Source organism: Scyliorhinus torazame, chromosome 6 (assembly GCF_047496885.1).
Source record: "Scyliorhinus torazame isolate Kashiwa2021f chromosome 6, sScyTor2.1, whole genome shotgun sequence".
Lineage (NCBI taxonomy): Eukaryota > Metazoa > Chordata > Chondrichthyes > Carcharhiniformes > Scyliorhinidae > Scyliorhinus > Scyliorhinus torazame.
Window position 1 is genome coordinate 223,358,914 of NC_092712.1, and position 22,126 is coordinate 223,381,039.

General features: G+C 50.0%; 1 protein-coding gene across 1 annotated transcript in view; it reads left to right on the plus strand.

Moving 5' to 3' along the window:
- Positions 1 to 22,126, plus strand: part of LOC140425313 (ornithine decarboxylase 1-like) — a 239,110-nt gene that overhangs the window by 27,370 nt on the left and 189,614 nt on the right. The window contains exons 2-3 of the mRNA XM_072509467.1: positions 16,375 to 16,548; positions 20,024 to 20,196. Of these exons, the coding sequence (XP_072365568.1) occupies positions 16,375 to 16,548; positions 20,024 to 20,196 (347 nt within the window). The remainder of the gene's footprint in view (positions 1 to 16,374; positions 16,549 to 20,023; positions 20,197 to 22,126) is intronic.

A 22,126-nucleotide genomic window follows, 5' to 3' on the forward strand; every position in this document is an offset into this window, starting at 1 on the left:
TCAGGGACTGCGCTGGCAGGGCTGGCGCCACACCGACCCCTGAAAGAACATTCTACCTAGGCCCAATCCACCACCCTATCCCCATACTCCACATGGGGGCAATTTAGCATGGCCAATCCACCTAACCTGCACATTTTTGGATTGGGAGGAAACTAGAGCACTTGGAGAACATCCATGCAGACACAGGAAGAATTTGCAAACTCCACACAGTCACTGAAGGTCGGAATCAAACCCGGGTCTCTGGCGCTGTGAGGCAGCAGTGCTAGCCACTGTGCCACCTTGTCTCATTACTCAACCAGTGAGGAGGTTGAAATTGAGAAATTGTGGCCTCGCCAGAGCGATTTTACGCTTCTTTCCAGATGTTGCACCCGCTTTGCCAACCCCACATGTGGCTAGTGTGAGCTCAAAATCGCCTCCCTAGTGTTCTTTCTTAGTTATATTACAGAATGTGATATTTAACGGGATACCAACATTAAGGCTTTCTAATAACATGATCTAAAATAGTGAATAATTCCCATAATATGTACAAATTAAGACTTTCATTTCCGTCATGCTTTGCTTATGTACAGTATAATTTGTTAATGTAAGCCTTATTAATTTTTTTAAAGTGTCAATGAAATGACATCCAACAGTGGTCAGTACAAATGATACAAGTGCATCCTAAAAAAGAGCCTTACAAACTTCTGCATTGCAGACCATCTCTCTTGTGAAACCACTGCAGCCGACCAACCCATTTGGAAGCAGGCATTAAGAGGGCGGGGCTGGCGGCGTGGCAGAGGGCAGGGCTGGCAGCGTGGGGGAGGGCTGGGCCGGTGGTCTAGAGGAGGGCGGGACCGGCGGCGTGGAGGAGGGCGGGGCTGGCAGCGTGGAGGAGGGCGGGGCCGGCAGCGTGGAGGAGGGCGGGGCCGGCCACGAGGGGGTCCTGGTTCCTGATTACTGAGCAGGCGATCTGAGTCCAGAAAAGTTAAAGTTTTACATCCCAGGAAAACAGGTAAATATTTGGTCGGTGAGCATTTACTTGTTTACCTTTGAAAACCTAGGTAATTTATTAGCATAAAATCTTAGAATTTACAGTGCAGAAGGAGGCCATTCGGCCCATCAAGTCTACACGGCCCTTGGAAAGAGCACCCTACTCAAGCCCACGCCTCCACCCTATCCCCACAACCCAGTAACCCCACATAACCTTTTTGGACACTAAGGGCTAATTAGCATGGCCAATCCACAGAACAAGCACATCTTTGGACTGTGGGAGGAAACTGGAGCACCCGGAGGAAACCCACGCACACGGGGAGAGCGTGTAAACTCCACACAGACAGTGACCTAAGCCGGGAATCAAACCTGGGACCCTGGAGCTGTGAAGCAACTGTGCTAACCACTGTGCTACTGTGCAGTTGTAAGGTTTTAGTAAAGTTAATTAAGAAAAATAAATTAATTAACACATAAAGGATTGCAGGTCAATTATGTATTGCCAATACAGAATGTGGGAGATCCTGGATGCCAGCATAACCCAAGGCAAAAGTTCTGCAGCTCTGGGAGTTTAGGCTTAGAGTCATTGAGCTGGAAGCTGAGCCACAGACATGGCGATGCATCAGTGAGTACAAAAGATACCTGGACATTTTGTTCCAGGAGGTGGGCACATCCTTTAGGTTAGTGTCTTCTCTATAATAATAATAATCGTATTGTCACAAGTAGGCTTACATTAACACTGCAATGACGTTACGGTGAAAAAAACCCGAATCGCCACATTCTAGCGCCTGTTCAGGTACACTGAGGGAGAATTCAGAATGTCAAATTCACCTAACAGTACGTCTTTCAGGACTTGACGGAGGAAACCGGAGCACCCGGAGGAAACCCGCGCAGACACAGGGAGAACATGCCGACTCCGCAGAGACAATGACCCAAGCCGGGAATCGAACCTGGGACCCTGGAGCTATGAAGCAACAGTGCTAACCACTGTGCTACCTTGCAAGGTACATGGTCAGTGGTCAGTGCTGGAGGTTGTGAATGCCAGTGAAGCAGGCAACAGGACTGAGAAGTTAGAAGTGCAGGAGCCTCAGCCCCTGCAAATGTGAAGTATCGGACAGGTTTCAGGTTCCAAAGCTTGGCTGGACAATAAACTGACCATGGCACCGTGGTACAGGGAGCCAACCAAGCGAGGGAATGTAGTGATGGTAGGAGACAGTAGAGCCACGGAGATAGACACGATATACTGCAGCCAAGAGCATGAATCTAGACAGCTATGTTACCTGCCAGTGCCATGATTCAGGACATCAGATTGGCAACGGTGGCTGGAACATTGGTTCATAGGGTGTATGCAGAACAATTTCTTACAGCAGTACATTTGTGAGCCGAGCAGGCTATTCTAAACCTGGTAATGAACAGAACCGCAGGATTAATCAGTAATCTCATGGTAAAGGAGTCTTTAGAAGTCAGCAATCATTACATGGTAAAAGTTCATGTTCAGTTTAGGGCAGCACGGTAGCACAAGTGGATGCCACTGTGGCTTCACGGTGCCAGGGTCCCAGGTTCGATTCCCCGTTGGGTCACTGTCTGTGCGGAGTTTGCACATTCTCCCCGTGTCTGCGTGGGCTTCCTCCGGGTGCTCCGGTTTCCTCCCACAGTCCAAAGTTGTGCAGGTTAGGTGGATTGGCTATGATAAATTGCCCTTAGTGATCAAAAAGATTAGGAGGGGTCATTGGGTTACGGGGATAGGGTGGAAGTGAGGGCTTAAGTGGGTCAGTGCAGAATCGATGGACCGAATGGCCTCCTTCTGCACTGTATGTTCTATATATTAAATTTGAAGGGGTGAAGTGTGTGTCTAAGACTAGTGTTTTAAACCTGATTAACGGTAGTTTATGTGATTATGAAAACAGAGCCAGCTAAAGTGAACTGGAAAACTAGGTTAAAAATTAAGACAGTTGAGATGCACTGGCAAATCTTAAGGAGATAGATAATAGCTCTCAGCAAAATCTAACCTAGTGAGAAAGAGGATTTGTGAGATGGTATATCATCTATAACTGAATATGAAGAAGGAAGTTAAGGACAGCATCAAATTCAAAGAAACAGTAACAAATCTTCAAAGGTTTGTGGTAGGTTGGAAGATTGGTCAGATTATAAGAGCCTGCAAAGAATAACTAAAAAGAGAGGAAGTAGAGAATGAGAGTAAAGGCTAATATAAAACAGACAGTCAGAGTTTCTACAAGTATTTATATCGGAAATTAGTAGCTACATGTTGGTCCGCCAGAGAGAGGGTCTGAGGAATTGATAATGGAAAACAAGCAAATAGCAGAGGCGTTGAACAGGTATTTTCTGCGTTGGAGAAGAAGAACTTAAATCAATCACCACCACGAGGGAAAAGGTGCTGCGAAAACTAATAGAAAGACCGACAAGTTCCTCGGACTGGATTGTCTGCATTATAGGATCTTAAAAGAAATGGCTATAGAGATTTTGGACGGGATTCTCCGCTTGCCGGCCCCAAAATCGCGAAATGCAATTGGGCGGAGAATAGCCTCCAACGCCGAAATCGGGGTAGGTGCTGGCTTGACGCCACATCATGATGCTCCGACACCCCGAAAATGACATAAATGTGTCGCTCGCCACGTGGGGTTAAGGTACAGTAGACATATCATTAGTGGGCCTGACACCCTATTCTCCGGGGCCTCCGAAATTCACCGCCTCTGATGGACCAAGTTCCTGACGGCGTGGTTCTCCTGCGATTTCAAAAATGTGAACTTGGCATCATGGCTGCTGAGCAAGAGAGAGGAGGTAGGAAATGGCGTGGAGCGATTGCGTGCTGTCAGCCCGGACACCAGCCGTGCTGGTTGGGGTGGAGGGGGCCCCCTGCCAGGGCCGGGGAAGGGGGGAACTGGCCGTGCAGCCGGGGTGCCCCCCCCCCCACAGGACTGGGGCGGTGCCCAGGCACCGACCGCCAGTACGGCGGCCATTTTGCTGCGGACCAACTGACCACCCATCTCGGCCCCTGGTTCTACATAGTGACACCGGCCATATGGGTGTTCCCACCCCCGCATCCCACCTCCTCCCGCCACAGCGTGCCAACTGGCCACCACCCACCGGGAGACCACCCAGGGCCACACCCACGGTAGCCCCCAGTGAGGGCAGTGCCAGCCAATGGGACCCTGAGCAGCAGCGACAGGCGCTAGGACCAGGGGCAGTGAGTGGGGGAGGGACATGCGTGGCGGAGCCCCAAGTGCAGACCATCGAACCCGGTTAGGCACGGGAGTATGCACCATGCTAACTTGCTAGCCTTTCACCCCATGCAGACAATGGCGTTTGGCATTTAACCAGCAATGGTGGCTGCCGTGGTGATGGTCGCAGCACTGCGAAATGCCCTGCGGCCATGTGAGCGGGAGCCACTACGAGAACTTGGCGAAGCTGCAGCAGCAGAGCGACCAGCAGAGGAACGGGCTGCAGACGAATGGCTGCAGAGGGACAGGTGGCAGCTGCACAGGCTGGAGGGCCGGCCAATAGGCCAAGGAGGAGGAGGTGCTCAGGAGGCACTGCTTGAGGTCTCGTGTGCACAGGCGTCGCCTGTCATTTGAGGACCTGCCAGACCGGATATGCCTTTGGAGATTCCGGATTAGCAGAGAGACAGTGCGACACGTCTGCCATATGATGGCACACCTGGTGCTGCGGGGGTATGGGGGAGGACACCTGCACCCGGTTGCTGTCAAGGTGACGGTCGCCCTGAACCTTTACGTGACGAGCTCGACGCACAGGTGCATCCACGCCGTCACAGAGGCGCTATATGCCCAGGCGGAGCGATACATCCATTTCCATGTGGGCCGAGCCCACCAGGATGTTCAAGCAGCAGGGTTCGCTGCCATTGCTGGGATGTCCCGGGTCCAGGGTGTGATAGACGGGATGCATGTCGCCCAACGGGCGCTTGCGGATAAGAGGCCCCTGTACACAAACCGAAAGGGGTTCCACACAATGAACATCCAGCTGGTCTGTGACCATCAGCTGCGGATCGTACACCTCAGCGCCCGATACCCGGGCAGTCTGCACAATTCCTTCAGCCTGGCACACTCGGTGGTCCTTAATGTGTTCAAGGGGAAGGGGAAGGGGAAGCCCCCCGCCCCCCTCCCCCCCGCTGTGGGGTTGGCTCCTGGGCGACAGGGGCTACCCGCTGGCTAGTCAAGCACACGGTCCCATTGAATTCCTTTGCTGGGTTGCTGGGGACAGTCAGGCCGTTGGGGGGTGGGGAGGGAGAGTGAAGAGCATGGTCCTCCCACAGGGTCTGCACTGGTACCCTGCCTCCCCTCCCTCCCAGATCAGCCCACCCCCACAACCATCAGACAGAGCGCCGAGGCAGGTGTTAACAGGTGCTTATTGTGAAGAAATATATACAGTCTGTGCCCTAACCCCTATAACTAAACTGTGCCCTGCACATGTGCCAACCTAACTGGTGTCTAACTTTCTGGCCTTATGGGCCCTAACTCTATGTCTAGGTGGTTCCCCAAACGGTACAGCAGGATTCTCCTGGGGTGACCCGGCCTGGATAGGCCCGGCCACTGCTCAGGTGTCCTGGGTGACATGGTGCCATGCTTTTCCGCCCTCTGCCCACTGGGTGCACCAGGGATAGGAGGGGGGGGGGGAGTCCAAGGTGCTGCGCTGTTCCCGCACCGCGCCTGTGGGAGTCACTGGCATGGACCCATCACCTACTCATCCCTCGGGATGCCCAATGGCCCCCGGGCTACTCCACGGGATGGGGGTGCAAGCGGAGCTAGCCTCTGAGCTCCCGCCCCTCCCCCGCCACCTGCCGCTGCCAGTCCTAGAGACCCGCTCTGGTCTCAACCAGGGTCTGCATGTTCGCTCAGGGAGTGGACCATTTCCGTCTGGGACTGCACCACATCACACTGCGACTGTGCCACCACCCTGTGGGTCTGTGCCACATCAGCCAGTGATTGAGCCATCTCCCCCTGGGATTGGGCCACCTCCCTCTGTGTCTGTGCAATGCTGGCCAGCGCCTGGGCAATGCCGCTGATGTTCCCAGCCATGGCCTGCTGTGACTGGGCCATGCTGAGGAGCGCCGCTGCAATGTCCAGGTGGCTCTGGCACATGGCTGCTTGTGAGAGGGCAGCCCTGTCCTGCCCACCTGCACAGAATGCCCCAAGATCCATAGCCGAAACCGTTGCCGCCAATTTTTTCACCATAGATGCCATCAGTGCGGTGTCGGCCTGGGAGGCATGCATGGCTGGCACCACACCCTGCTTCTGCACGCAGATAGACTCCTCCACCGACATCCCCTCTTGTAGTCCCTGGCTGCCTGACTGCATCTGCACTGTGACTAGGACTGGATATTCCAGGAGCCTGGGACCCGTCTGGGTGGCAGCTGATTCCTGGAGTCGAGCTGCCCTCCGACCGTCCGGCCTCTCGGCTGCTCCTACCTCCACCCGCTGTACCGGATGCGATGTGTGGTGCTCACGAGTGAGTGTCCCAGGAGCCCCTTCACTAAAGTGCCCAACCGAGGTGATAGTCTCTGGGATGGTGGAGGGTGTTGGAGACAGCTGTGACGGAAAGTCAGTGTCATCCTCCGACCGAGCTCCGGGGTGTCCTGAGTCTCGGGCGGAAGGCAGGTATCCAAGCTGCTTTCCCCGTCAGTGCTCGGTTGTCTGAGGGGCACCAGCTTTAGCTTTGGCTGAGGGCGGGGGATCTGGACGGACTGGCCTCATCTCCAGCAGACCCTGTGAGACTCAAGACGGCATGTATGCTTAAACAGCGTGCGGGGCGCTGGTGAGTGGGTGAGGAGGTGAGAGTGATGGTGGGGGGGGGGGGGGGGGGCAGGGGGGGGGTCTCACTTGCTCACCCATGACCGCACTCCACCCCAGCAACATCCCTTTCCGCTGGGCTAATGGCCATGTTTGGGGCCCTCTGCTCGGGCATGGTGAGGGGCTGCTGGTCCCCCTCTGGTCTTCTCCCGTTCCCGGCGATAGTGTGTGTCCTTCTCCTGGGGGCGGGGCGGGGGGGTGGGGGTGGGTGGGGGGGGGTGTTGCAAACACAAACAACGACACCATTGGATGGTCCATTGCATGCAGCCCAGGGCTTGGGTAGATGGTGGCCTCAGTGACCAAGGCACCCAGCCATGGTGGATGGCATGGGTGCTGGCATGTGGGGCAGGGAGGGTGGGGTTCGGCCATCCTCGGGTGGGTTTGGGGGCAGATTATGGTTGTATGGGGGTGGCGGAGGCACAGAGCAGTTGACTCACCCTGGCCGCCCTGAGAAGGTCGTGAGGTTTCCTCTGGCACTGCATGCCCGTCCGGACAACGCTGCCCACTGCGCTGACCGCCTCTTCCCAGGCACAGCGGACAGCGGCGCCTGGTGACCTTCCTCCCAGGCCGGGGTATAGGGTCATCCTTCTCTCCTCCATGGCATCCAGGAGGGTGTCCCGCTCAGCGTCCCTGAACCGGGGCGCTGCTCTCCTTCCAGCCATCTTGTTGACTGGGACGGTGTGTGTGGGGGGATGGACCATTTAAGTGCGGCTGCGGCGTGTGAGCCTCATGAGTGCCAATCACAGACCCGGCGAATCGGCGTTATTTTACATGGAATTGCTTGAGTTCCACCTGGCGACGGTGCTAGTCCTTTGTGGTGAACGTATTATAGTAACCATTCACCACTTACTACATTGTATCACGCTGTTGCCCATGTGGGCTCCACCTATGGACCATTGTACAGTACTACACTAATTGTATCATGTTGGGGCCCTTGTGGGCTCTGCCCCTGGCTCTGCCCCCTTGAGGGGAGATATAAACAGCAGCTGCCCTGTAGGCGGCTCTCATTGCAGAGCAGTCGCAGGCAGGCACTGTTCTAGTTGATTAAAGCCACTGTTCACTTCCACTCTCTGTCTCGTGTGAATTGATGGTCGCATCATCCTTTTAAAGTAGCTGAATCGGTGCAGGTTTTGCACTGTTTTTTCTGTCATAAACTGCCACACTTCCTCCACTGGTGTCAACACCTAACCTCAGAAAAGGAGAATTCGGCCCAGTAGATGCATTGGTTATAATCTTCCACAATTCCTTTGATTCTGGGTGGCTCCCAGTGGATTGGAAAATAACTAATGTTTCAAGAAAAGAGGGAGACAGAAATCAGGAAAAATAGGACAGTTAGCCTAACATCTGTCATAGGGAAAGTGTTAGAATCCATTATTGAGGAGGCTCAAGCAGAATGCTTGGAAAATCATAATGTGACCATGTAGAGTCTTCAGGAAGAATACAAAAGCAACATACTATTTAAATGGACAGAGATTACAGAACTCAGCAGTATAGAAGGATTTGAATGTCCTGGAACATAAATCACAATAAGTTAGTGTGCAGGCACAGCAGGAAGGCAAGTGAAATGGTGGTGTTTATTGTGAGGGGAGTGGAAAATGAAAATAGGGACATTTTGCTGCAGGTGTGCAGGGCATTCCACATCTGGCATATTGTGTACAATTTTGGTCTCCCCATTTGAAAAAATATATAATAGCGTTTGAAGCAGTTTAGGAAAGGTCCTATGTTCCTCAACTTCCTGTTAGCCACACTTGGTTTATCCTTCTTGTACAGTCTTTCTTCAATGGAATATATATTTGTTGAGAATTATGAAATATGTCCTTAAATGCCTGCCGCTGCTTATCTACCATATTAACTTACAAACTATTTCCCCAGTTAGTCAACTCTGTCTTCATATAACAAAAAGTAATTGTCTTTATTTAAGTTTAAGACACTAGTTTCTGATCCACACTTTTCAACCTCAAACAAAATGTGAAATACCGGCACGGTAGCACAGTGGTTAGCACTGTTGCTTCACAGCGCCAGAGTCCCAGGTTCGACTCCTGCTTGGGTCACTGCCTGTGCGGAGTCTGCACGTTCTCCCCGTGTCTGCGTGGGTTTCGTCTGGGTGCTCCGGTCTCCTCCCACAAGTGACGAAAGACGTACTTGTTAGGTGAATTAGATATTCTGATTTCTTCTTCAGTGTACCGAACAGGCGCCGGAATGTGGCGACTAGGGGATTTTCACAGTAACTTCATTGCAGTGTTAATGTAAGCCTTCTTGTGACAACAATAAAGATTATTATTATTATCACTCTTCCTTCCAGGATCTGTCCGGTCTATCTCACTCTTCAGGTACCATACTCTAAGAGGGCATTGGTGACCATGGTCTTCCATTGGGTTGGCATATGATTATGTTTGGCAAAGTGCTGCAATTGGCCGGTATTTCACATTTTGTTTGAGGTTGAAAACCACCTTCTGTGGTTTGGGTGACCAGAAAACTCTGCTGTTGTCACTGCCTGTCATCAGACATATTAAAATGATTTACTGGCTGATAATCAACCTGTTTGGACTTATGAACACACTTTCTGCAGCCATCAACTCCTGAAATGGGACTTGAATCTGGAGCTTCTGGCCTGATGTAGGGGCACTACAACTGTGCCACAATTCCTCCATCCTTTACTTTGAGATTATTACTTAATCCTGTCTTATCACACCTGTTTCTTAGTTACATAGAAAGATACCTAAAAATAGAAGCAGGAGGAGGTTATTTGGACCTTCGAGCCTCCTCCTCCATTCATTATAGAATCCCTACAGTGCAGAAGGAGGCCATTCAGCCCATCATGTTTTCACCAGCTCTTGGAAAGAGCAGCCTACTGAAGCCCACACCTCCACCTTATCCCCGTAACCCAGTAACCCCACCTAACCGTTTGGACACCAAGGGGCAATGTAGCATGGACAGGCCACCTAACCTGCACATCTTTGGTCTGTGGGAGGAAACTGGAGCACCCGGAGGAAACCCACAGAGTCACAGGGAGAAAGTGCAAACCCAACACTGTCACCCGAGGTCAGAATTGAGCCCGGGTTCCTGGAGCTATGAGGCAGCAGTGCTAACCACTGTGTCACCGTACCACCCATTATGCTCATGGTTGATCATCAAATTCAACACCCTGTTCTGCCTTCCCCCATATCCCTTGATCCCTTCAGCCCCAAGAGCTATATCTAATTCCTTCTTGAAATTAAACAACATTTTTGCCTCAACTACTTTCTGTAGTAGCGAATTCCACAGATTCACCACTCTCTGGGTAAATACATTTCTCCACACCTCAGCCCTAAAAGGTTTACCCCGTATCCTCAAACCCCTAGTTCTGGGCTCCCCCACAATCGGGAACATTCTTTCAGAATCTAACCTGTCTAATTCTGTTAGACTTTTATAAGTTTCTATGAAATTCCCTCTTACGTTTCTTAACTACAATGAATATAATCCTAACCCACTTAGTCTGTCCTCATATGACAGTCCTACCATCTCAGGAATCAGCCTTTACTGCATTGCCTCCATAGCAAGATCTTCCTTCCTTTGACATTCAGTGGCATCACCGTCACTGAATCCCCACAATCAACATCCTGGAGGTTACCATTAATCAGAACTGAACTGGACTAGCCATATTAATACTGTGACTACCCAGGACAGGTCAAAGGCTAGGAATCCTACAGCAAGTAACTCACCAACTGATCCCCAAAGCCTGCCCACCATTTACAAGGCACAAGTCAGGGGTGTCATTGAATACTGTCCACTTGCCTGGATGAGTGCAGCTCCAACAACACTCAAAAGCTTGACACCATCCAGGACAAAACAACCCGCTTGATTGCTGCCCCTTCCACAAACTTTCATTCCCTCCAACAACGACAAACAGTGTGCACCATCTACAAGTTGCACTGCAGGAACTCGCCAAGGTTCCTTTGGAAGCACCTGCCAAATCCATGACGACTACCATCTAGAAGGACAAGAGCAATAGATACCTAGGAACCCCACCGCCTGGAGGTTCCGCTCATGAAATACTTTCATAAAGTATTTTCCCCTTCTTAATCAATTCCTTGGCCCAACTTTGCTGAATTTTAAATTGTTCGCAATCTTCTGGCATATTGCTTTTTCAGCTAATTTGTATGGCTGGTTACGCAAAGTATTGTTCTAAAGAGCCCTCGAATACACTGTTGAAATTATCCTCAAAGCTTTAATTGCCAATTTGATTTGCCGAATCTCGATGAAGATTCAAGTTGTCCATGATTATTACAGTATCCCATTCATTCTTGCTTTAGACTCTGTCTTAGAGTATAGGTACTGTTAAGGGACATATGAACTACACCCACCAGTAACTTAATTCCCTTGTTATTTTAATCTCCACTCAATAATTATTCTAGATCCTAATTTTCCAAAGCAAGACCATTTCTCACTGTGTTACTGATCTCACCCTTTATTAATAGAGCTACCCCACCTCATCTTTCTTTCTGCCTACCCGTTAAAAATGTCATGTACCCCTAAATATTCAGTGTCAAGACTTGGTCACCTTGCAACCACATTTCTGTAATGGCTGTTCGATCATACCCATATATTTATATTCATGCCATAAGTTTATCTATCCTGTAATGAATGCTGCATTCATTCAGGTAAAGAACCGTTCATTTTGCATTTTTACCATTTTTCACAAGTCTGAGCCTGTTTACTGATGCACTCTTATGTACTACTCTGTACTATTATCTTGTTCTTTCTCTTCAGTTTTCAAAATACATCTGCCCCAGCTATTTACTTGAAAATCCTATCTACAGTGTGATGCACAATCAATAACCTCAGAAACGAGATTGGAGACAATTGAAGGCTTTAATATGCTAGATGTTTCCCCAGCAGCGCAGGTACAGAAGAAAGCTGCTGGGGCAGCACGGGCTGTTATACCCCGCCATGCAAGGTGGAGCTAACATGCAAGCTTATCCAATGGGAACAAGTACATTCTTCACCAATGGTATTCCGGCATTACTAGGTACCGTAATCCTCCTAACACAGACTACCACACAGTGTAGCCATCTGGGATGGCCACGTCCCGATTACAAAATGGACACTTGCAAAGAATGCAGGGAAAATTGGACAATACCGGAAAAGCAAGCGGGTGCAAGGTCTGTCTGTTGATTGGAGCAGTGGCTCTCAGACAGGACCGGTACTGCTAAGCCATCTACATACCAATGAGCCATCTCCGGGGACAAAAGGGAAACATTTAGATAAACAATGTTAAGGCAAACACCCCGGCACCAGAGGAGACTAAAGCAAAGCAGACCAACGGTCACCTAGGACACGCCCAGCAATCAGGGAACCCACCCCTCTATTGGAGGAAGATTGATAAGAATGATTGGGAAAGGCCCAATTAATTGGGGCCAAGTTCAAGGCCCGCCCAAAAGCACGCAAAGCCCTTTCGGGTATAAAAAGGATTCCCCAAGAGAGAATCTTTCTTCTTTGGCCTTGGCTCTCAGCGAAGAGAGACCAGCCGAGCAGCTACGCCAGACCAAGTAAGTTCCAAGTCAATGCACAATACGAGATGGACGCTCCTAGTTGCTATCCTGTAAACAGCTCAATCCAGCAGCCTCAGAACCGAGCAACGGCCATTGTTCCTCTGACTGAGTGGGCACCCGTTTAGGTTGTAGAGTTTTATGCATGAGTATATTTGACTGCATTTAAATAAATGAGCATTGCTTTTGAACTTACTGACTGGTGTATCGAGTCTTTGATCAGTATTCGGTTCTGAACCTTGTGACAGTGTCGAAAGATACCTGGCACTCTTGAGCAAACGTAATTAAACAGAGCCAACTTAAGAGACAACAGCAAGTTAGCAATAACAGCTCTACATATGGTTCCAGTGACGCCCATCCTAAAGTTACAGCTCTTTCTCTCTCTGGCACTGGTGCGGGAGCCATTGAAGTAAAACCATTTTACCTGTACTGGCCTATGAGCCACATATTTAACTCTAAGATCTTATTGACCTTATTGACCCAATGTCAATTTGTTCATGGCTCAGGTAGGAATCCAAGGATGATTATCTTTTAGTGATGCTACTTTCTAAGTTTTGCCCTTGCTACCCACTCAGCAGAACCTGTTTCTTACTCCTCACTATGTTGTTAGTATTCACATTGACCACGACAATTGCATCTTTCCCAATGTCACTCTAAGTTCTTTTGCAGCCCCATGGAGATGTCTTTAATCATTTGATTTATTATTTGATTTATTTACTTATTTATTTTTAAATAATTTTTATTCAGGTTTTCATAAACTATCAATAACAAAATGAAAAAGGAACCCAACAGGATTAAGTACAAAACACAATCTAGAAAAGCAACCCTCCATACCCCCCTCCCCCCTGTACATAAATAATAAATTAACATTAACACCCCGACTTAACACAACAAGTATATACAACCCCTCAGACCCTCCAGTGTAAATAACAAAAACAAAAATAAAAATAAAGTAAACCCCCCCCCCCGAGTTGCTGCTGCCATTGACCAATGTCTACCGTTCTGCCAGGAAGTCTAAGAACGGTTGCCACCGCCTAAAGAACCCTTGGACCGACCCTCTCAAGGCAAATTTTACCCTCTCCAACTTAATAAACCCCGCCATATCGTTGATCCAGGATTTCACGCTTGGGGGCCTCACATCCTTCCACTGAAGAAGAATCCTTCGCCGGGCTATCAGGGACGCAAAGGCCAGAATACCGGCCTCTTTCAGCTCCTGCACTCCCGGCTCCTCTGCCACCCCAAATATTGCGAGCCCCCAGTCCAGTTTGACCCTGGATCCTACCACCCTCGACACCGTCCTCGCTACGCCCTTCCAAAGTTCCTCCAGCACTGGGCATGCCCAGAACATATGGGTGTGATTTGCTGGGCTCCCTGAGCACCTAACACACCTGTCCTCACCCCCAAAAAACCAGCTCATCCTTGTCCCGGTCATGTGTGCCCTGTGCAGCACCTTAAACTGTATGAGGCTGAGCCTCGCGCATGATGAGGAAGAGTTCACCCTCCCTGGGGCATCTGCCCACGTTCCTTCCTCGAACTCCTCTCCTAACTCCTCCTCCCACTTACCTTTCACCTCCACCACCGAGGCCTCCTCCTCCTCCTGCATTACCTGGTAAGTTTCCGAGATCTTCCCCACTCCCACCCACCCCCCCGAGAGCACCCTGTCCTGTACTGTGTGTGGCAGCAGCCGCGGGAATTCCACCACCTGCCGCCTGGCAGACACCTTTACCTGTAAGTACCTGAAGGTGTTCCCCGGGGGAAGCCCGTACTTCTCCTCCAGTTCACCCAGGCTCTCGAACTTCCCATCCACAAACAGGTCCCCCAACCTTCGTATCCCTGCTCTGTGCCACCCCGAAAACCCTCCATCTGTTCTCCCTGGGACGAACCGGTGGTTCACACGTATTGTGGTCCACACCGAGGCCCCAGCTTCCCCCCTGTGCTGCCTCCACTGCCCCTAGATTTTGAGGGCAGCCGCCACCACCGGGCTCGTGGTATACCTCCTTGGAGGGAATGGCAGCGGCGCCCTTGCCAGCACCCCCAGAGTCATACCCACACAAGACACCGTCTCCAGCCTCTTCCATGCAGCTCCCTCCCCCTCCATCACCCACTTGCGCACCATTGTCGCATTAGCGGCCCAGTAGTACCCACAGAGATTGGGCAGCGCCAGCCCCCCCCATCTCTACTCCGCTCGGAGTCCCTTGCACCCACACAAACCCCATTATACTCCTGTTGACCCACCTAAAAAAGGCCTTTGGAATAAACACGGGGGGGCAATGGAACAGGAACAAAAACCTTGGGAGCACCGTCATTTTGACTGACTGCACCCTACCCGCCAAGGACAGCGGCAACGCGTCCCATCTCTTGAACCCCTCCTCCATTTGCTCCACCAGCCTTGTGAAATTAAGCCTATGCAGGGCCCCCCAGCTCCTGGCCACCTGGACCCCCAAATACCTGAAGCTCCTCTCCGCCCTTTTTAGTGGGAGCTCGCCAATCCCCCTCTCCTGGTCACCTGGGTGAACCACGAACAGCTCGCTCTTCCCCATGTTGAGCTTGTACCCCGAGATATCCCCGAATTCCCTAAGGATCCTCATTACCTCCGGCATTCCCCGCACCGTGTCCGCCACATATAACAGCAAGTCATCCACATAGAGCGACACCCTATGCTCCTCCCCACCCCGCACCAACCCCCTCCAGTTCCTCGACTCCCTCAGTGCCATAGCCAGGAGTTCAATCGCCAGTGTGAAGAGCAGAGGGAACAGGGTACACCCCTGCCTCATCCCTCAGTGCAACCGAAAGTACTCGGACCTCCTCCTGTTTGTGGCCACACTTGCCATTGGGATCTCATACAACAGCCTAACCCACCTGACAAACCCCTCCCCAAACCCAAACCTCTTCAGCACCTCCCACAGGTACCCACACTCTATCCTATCGAAGGCTTTCTCAGCGTCCATATTATTTGATTTATTATTGTCGCATGTATTAGTATGCAGTGAAAAGTATTGTTTCTTGCATGCTGTACAAACAATGCATACCGTACATAGGGAAAGAAGGAGACACTGCAGAATATAATGTTACAGTTATAGCAAGGTGTAGACAAAAGATCAACTTAATACGAGGTAGGTCCATTCAAAACTCTGAAGGCAGTGGGGAAGAAGCTGTTCTTGAGTCGGTTGGTACGTGACCTCAAACTTTGGTATCTTTTTCCTGACGGAAGAAGATGGAAGAGAGTATGTCCGGGGTGCGTGGGGTCCTTAATTATGCTGGCTGCCTTTCCGAGGCAGCGGGAATTGTAGACAGAGTCGATGGATGGGAGGCTGGTCTGCGTGATGGATTGGGCTACATTCACGACCTTTTGTAGTTTCCTGCGGTCTTGGGCAGAGCAGGCTCCATACGAAGTTATGATACAACCAGAAAAAATGTTTTCTATAGTGCATCTGTAGAAGTTGGTGAGAGTCATAGGTGACAAATTTCCTTAGTCTTCTGAGAAAGTGGAGTCGTTGGTGGGCTCTCTTAACTATTGTGTCGGCATGGGGGGACCAGGACAGGGGGCACCAGGCAGGCACCAGCTCCTTTGGAACTCTAGCTCTTGGCTGTAGAAAACATATCGATCCTCTTAACCATGCTGCCTGCACCACTATTACATTCCTTTTTACTCACTCCATTGAATGGATGTGGGTACCACAGGACTGAGGTAATTTTGCTCATCTTCCTGGAGTCTGTTATGTTGTCCACACAGGTTACAAGAACCCTGTACCTGTTAGGCAAGGGCTGAGATGCCTAAAATGCTACCATTTGGACCCTGATACGTGCCCCACTCCTGGTCACACCCTCCCATGCCTGATTATGTATCAAATGTGAATTATGTAATTTATGGGGTAATCGTGTTCCCGTGGTATGAAAACAGAAAATGTTGGAACGACTCTGGCAGCACCTGTGGAGAGAGAAACTTTCCATCTTATTTCCATGTTATGCTCAAAGATTTGCTACAAATTTGAATAACAAAAGAACACAGAATCAGTATACGTAGAATCTCTAGGTGATTGCTGTGTCCTTTCTTCCAGGATCTCACAGATGCCTTCATCATTGTTGACCTGGGTGCTCTTGTAGATCAGCATCTGCGATGGCAGAGAGCACTGCCTCGAGTGGAACCTTTCTACGCTGTGAAATGTAACAGCAGCAAACCAGTGGTTCAGATTCTTGCTCAAATGGGAATGGGCTTTGACTGTGCGAGTAAGGTAGGTGTAATATCCTGAGAGATGAGCAACGAATGAACAGTTTATTAAAGTACGAAACTATATACAGAGAGTGATATAAAAGCATGTTCCAAGACTCCAAACTCCTAACTACCTGGGAAACCCCACGTTGGCACAGTGATTAGAACTGCTGCCTCACGGTGCCGAAGTCCCAGGTTTGATCCCGGCTCTGGGTCAGTGTCCGTGTGGAGTTTGCACATTCTCTCCGTGTTTGCATGGGTTTCGCCCCCACAACCCAAAGATGTGCAGGCTAGGTGGATTGCCCCTTAATTGGAAAAAATGAATTGGGTACTCAAAATTTTTTTAAAAACAGGGAAACCTGCACTTCATCCAGGGTTCGCGCACTCCAGCACCATTGACAGAACAGGTCACATGACCCTCCGGGAACTCGCCCCCAAAGGGACATGCTACCATATCCCTCCGCCTTTAAGTTCCTGATTAACATTCTTCAATGAACAAAAGAACTATTCACAAAAGTATACAGTAAGTCGCTCCCAAAAGACTCTCTTTTTATGGAACCAGTCAGGGAACTTGATCCTTTGAGAGCGACACAATTCACTGATGGTGCTTTAGCAGTAGAGGCAACTTTGGGTTGAACCTCAAAGGGTTAACTTCCCATTGGCACACAGGTAGTTTCCTTAGTTCGCACTTGAATATTACTGGGTCCGTTCTCAGGGTAGCTTGCTGTGACATAACTTTCATCTGTAGCTAAATCACTAACAAGTAACTATGGCCAGGTTGTCCCGTTTGATCTATGTCTTGTTTCCTTTCCCTCAAAAGGTGCTTTTTTAACCTTCTCCCTTGAACCTCTATCTCGTACAATACTGCACCTGTTTTGACCATGACTTTTCCCGGGATCCAATTTTGGCCAGCTCCAAAATTCTTCATATGTACCGAATCTCCCACCTCAAATGTTCTTTCAGCTTTCTTTAGTCATGGTGTCTTTTCATTCTGTTTAGCCTCCTCCTTCCACGCCAAATTCGGACATAAAAAGATTCAATCATGTTCTCATGCGTCTGCCCAGTAGTAACTTCAGTGAGTGTAACACCTGTAGTGGCAAGAGGTGTAGTTCGATAGGTGAGCAGGAATGGGGACAGTCTAAGTTACAAAAGGCTGAGAACTCCTTTTCCTGGCGGCCTTGAATGTTTGTACAGCCCGCTCAGCCGGTCCATTTGAATATGTTGAACGCTGTTGGTCCTCATGAAACGTTGTAATTAATCACGTGTAAAAGCAGTCAATTATCTGAGGGCGAGCCTCGGGAAACCCATGGGTGGTAAATGTCTGTTGCAAATTCTCTATTGTTGCTGATAAGGTCATGGGCTTCATTTTGTGTAGTTCCAACCAGTTGGAATGAACATCAATGATAAGCAAGACTATGGAGCCCATAAATGGGCATGCAAAGTCGACATGTAGTTTCACCTAGGGTCGGCCTGGCCATTCTCAAGGCATGAGGACCGCAGATTGCAAGTGCTGCCGTATTTGACACTGGTTGCATTGTTTGACCAGATTCTCTGTGTTGATATCCATCCCAGGCCACCGCACGTAACTGCATGTGAGCATCTTCACCTTCACCATTCCAGGATGGACACAGTGTAGCTTCTGTAACAATAACTTCCTAGCGAGGGTGGAAACGGCCATCCCATAATAATACACCGTCTTCACAACTTAACTCGTCTTTTCTTATCTGAAAGGGTCGTAGCAGCTCGGGCCTGTTGCCATAATGCCTGCTTGATTCGCGGTAATAAAGTGTCCTTTTGGGTCCAAAGTTTGACCTGCTGCGCTGACATTGGCAATGTATCAAGGAAGTGCAAAGCATGGCAGATGGTGAAATTTGAATTTAAAAAAAGAATCTGTAACTAAAAGTCTAAAGTTGACCAGGAAGCCATTGCCGATTGTCGTAAAATCCCATCTGGTTCATTAATGTCCTTTAGGGAAGAAATTTGTTGTCCTTACCTGGCCTGGCTTACATGTGACTCCAGATTCACAGCAATGAGGTTGACTCTTAAATGCTCTCAGGGATGGGCAATAAATGCTGGCCCAGCCAGAGACACCCATATCCCATGAACGAATAAAAAGAAAGAACCATCTCCTGTGGTATGGGCAGAAAGTGTGTACTCTGAGGGAGGAGAAGGCGTCTCAAAGCATCTGCATTCAAAATGTGGGTGCCCAACCTATTTTAAAACGTATACTCATAGGCTGCTAACAATCGAGTCCAACGTTGGACTCTAGCTGAAGCTATGGGGGGAATGGCCTTATCCTCCCTAACTAAGCCCAACAGGGCCACAGACTCAAGCCTGCCCTCCTGATCAGTGCCTGGGAGGTAGTGGCAGAAGCAGTCAGTGCTGTCTGCCTCACCAGGAGGAGACAGCTCATGATCCTGAGGGAGAGTAGCTGGTGAGGCCCCTGCCCTGAGAGAGGCAGAGCACCAGGGACTATTCCAAAACCATGGTGCAAGGGTCCTTTGTTTGGGGTGAGCTCTGCTAATCCCCTGCTTCCTCTGCAGTGGGGCAATGCTTCTGAGGTGCCAGCACCTGGTGGGCCATTGATTGAGCTTGGCCATGCCCATCCCCTTGATGATACCGCTGGGGTATGAGGGTTTCCAGAGGAGCAGCCTGGGTGGGCTCATAGATTATCATAGAATTTACAGTGCAGAAGGAGGCCATTTGGCCCATCGAGTCTACACCAGGCCCTGAAAGAACATCCCACTTATGCCCAGTAACCCATCTAACCTTTGGAAACTAAGGGCCAATTTAGCATGGAAACTGGAGCACCCGGAGGAAATCCACGCAGAAACGGGAAGAAAGTACAAACTCCACACAGTCATCCAAGGCAGGAATTGAACCTGGGTCCCTGGAGCAGAGTGGTGCCCCTCAAGCTATAAGCCTCTGGTGACAGACTAATGGCTAGTTCCAGGCATAACTAACTGTGGGGACAGATGAAAGTCTGCTTTGTGCCCCATTGGGGCGGGGAGGAAAACAGCAAACAACCATGCACGGCCCAATTTGTACATGAGCCATGACAATTAGTGTTGTGGCTTTTCGAGACTTCCCTAGACTGTGGTACTTTGGTAACTGCTGAAAGTGGTGAAGGATGCAGAATGAAGAACAATAGATCACATGCCATCTACCATCACACCCCGCATTCATCAATTATTTTTAGACCTCTGTTGCTGCATTATAGTTGCTTTTGGGGGGATATGGGCTGACCCATAGTTTAGCTTCAGGCCATAAAGAATTGCACAATTACGCAGGCCTGAAGTGTTGCATTGCTGTAACAATCGGAAACAACATATGGCACCATTTATTTTTATCATCAAAATGTGTTTGTGCACAGTGTAGGGATTCCCCAGCTCCTGTCAAGCTATGCTGCCCATCTATAATGTGTGGTGAATGTATTTTGAAAAGTAGAGATAACGCTGCCAGCCAGGTAACCTAACTTACCTTTCCTTCCCAACCAGAATGAGATTGCATTGATTCGAGACATTGGTGTCGCTGGAGAGAGAATCGTTTATGCAAATCCCTGCAAGGAGAGCTCTCATATTAAATATGCTGCCAGTCGTGGGGTTCAGTTACTGACCTTTGATAATGAAGATGAACTGCACAAAGTTGCAATGAACCATCCTGCTGCCAAGTAAGTGGGCAGCATCTCTTTGTATGTCTGCATCAGCTGTTGAACTTGATCATTTCAATTTAACTCTTCATCGTCTATGTCTATTCTTGCATAACTTCACTGCTCCCTGACGAAAAAACATTACATTCAAATACATAATTCTAATTTACATATCCCTCTAAGGCCTTGCCCCACTGAACAGTAACTATGGGCTGGATTCTTCGTTCTGGAGACTGAGTGCTGCCACTGGAGTTGAATTGCGGGAACTGCGCGCTCGCAGTGGGAGCGCCGGTCAGGAGAGATTCAGGTAATTTAAATGGGCCAGCACGCTGCCCACGTGCAGCCTGAATGATTCCCTGCCCCACTGCCACCTGATTCATGGGGGTTGGGATTCACATTAATAGCCTGACCAGCTGGAGCAGCTTTTAAGTGCTCCACTCACAGCAGACTGTCATTCCAGCCAAGAAGGTGACTGCACGAAGATCTGCTCCAAGGTTCCAGGTGTCAGAGATCAACAGAATGTTGGAGCCATTGAGGAAAGAAGGGATGCCCGCCATTCTCAACAACGCCTGGGGTGAGTGTTCCTAGCCTCACCAGGAGGACCAGCACACAATGCCGAAAGAAGATGAATGACATCTTTAGGGCAGCTTGGGTGAGTAACCACCTCTGTGCCCTTGACATTACTCCCGTCCCTCACCCTCACACTACCTCCCAATCCCCTAGGAGCCAACAACACCTCACCTGCCTGCATCTCCCGTACAACCCACCCTCCACCAAACCCCAAAATATGTATTGTCCTCTTTGGCCAGGAGCCTTGCACGCACATGCCATCAGCTATAGATCCCACATAAAATTTGCCTCTCAGCATCTCACTATGTACTTTCTGAGTACCCAAGGATAAAGTGGTCCATAATCGTCAGGAATGACAGAAGACAGGAGAGGCCATCCCTTAGAGGAAAGGGCCCTGCAACTCACGGAGTAGGCCAAGCAGAGGGCAGTAGCTGCAATGGAGCTCGGCATGCGGCAAACAGGTGAGAGCCCAATGTAACGCAGATGTCCCTATCGCAAGTGAGTCACTGCTCTCCCACAGACCAGTCATTCCTAGGATCTCGCCCCATGTTTTTTTTCTCACCACAAGACGGGGCCGGACCATCCAGGATCGCACGCCAACCCCCACCCCCATCCAGACCCTCAGCACACCCTGGAGCACCACTTCATGGAAGACACCTACGTCCCGCCACTGCTTTCACCTGCACTATCCATCATCGCACAGATTATCACCTTGGTGGGTAATGTTAGTGATCTGGCCCCTGGGTCACCCTCTGATGTGAACTACACACATGCTGCAGCGCATCAGGTGCTCCTTCAAGGGCAATTAGGGATGGGCAATAAATTCTGGCAATAAATGCTGGAGAAAGCCTGCACCGCCCACGTCCCAGGAATGAATTTTTTAAAACAGGGACTCCCGAGGGAGTGGGCGGTGTGAGGGCTACTTAACCCCAGGGAACAGCTGTCACCCAGACAGGTGTTACACTTTGGAAAAGATGATCCCATCACTGCTGCAGACGCAAAGCCATAATCTACACGAGGGAGCGTCAGCAACTTTCCAGAGCCTGTAAGTCCAGCTACAGCAGTTCAGCCACTTTCAGGTGCAGGAGATGGGGCCGACAATACGTGGCGTCTAGGCCGACACTGTAAGGGTGGCGGGCGCTGTGGAAGGCCTGGGGCAAGACATCAGAATATTGTGTCAGGACGTCCAAGGCTTGGGGCACACTGTGCTGTCCAAGGCAGAGGCGCAGGACATGGAAGTCCCGTCACGCGTTTTTTGTTTTTTCTAAATAAATTTAGTGTACCCAATTGATTCTTTCCAATTAAGGGGCAATTTTGCATGCCCAATCCACTTAGCCTGCACATCTTTGGGTTGTGCCGGGGGGGGGGGCAAACCCACACA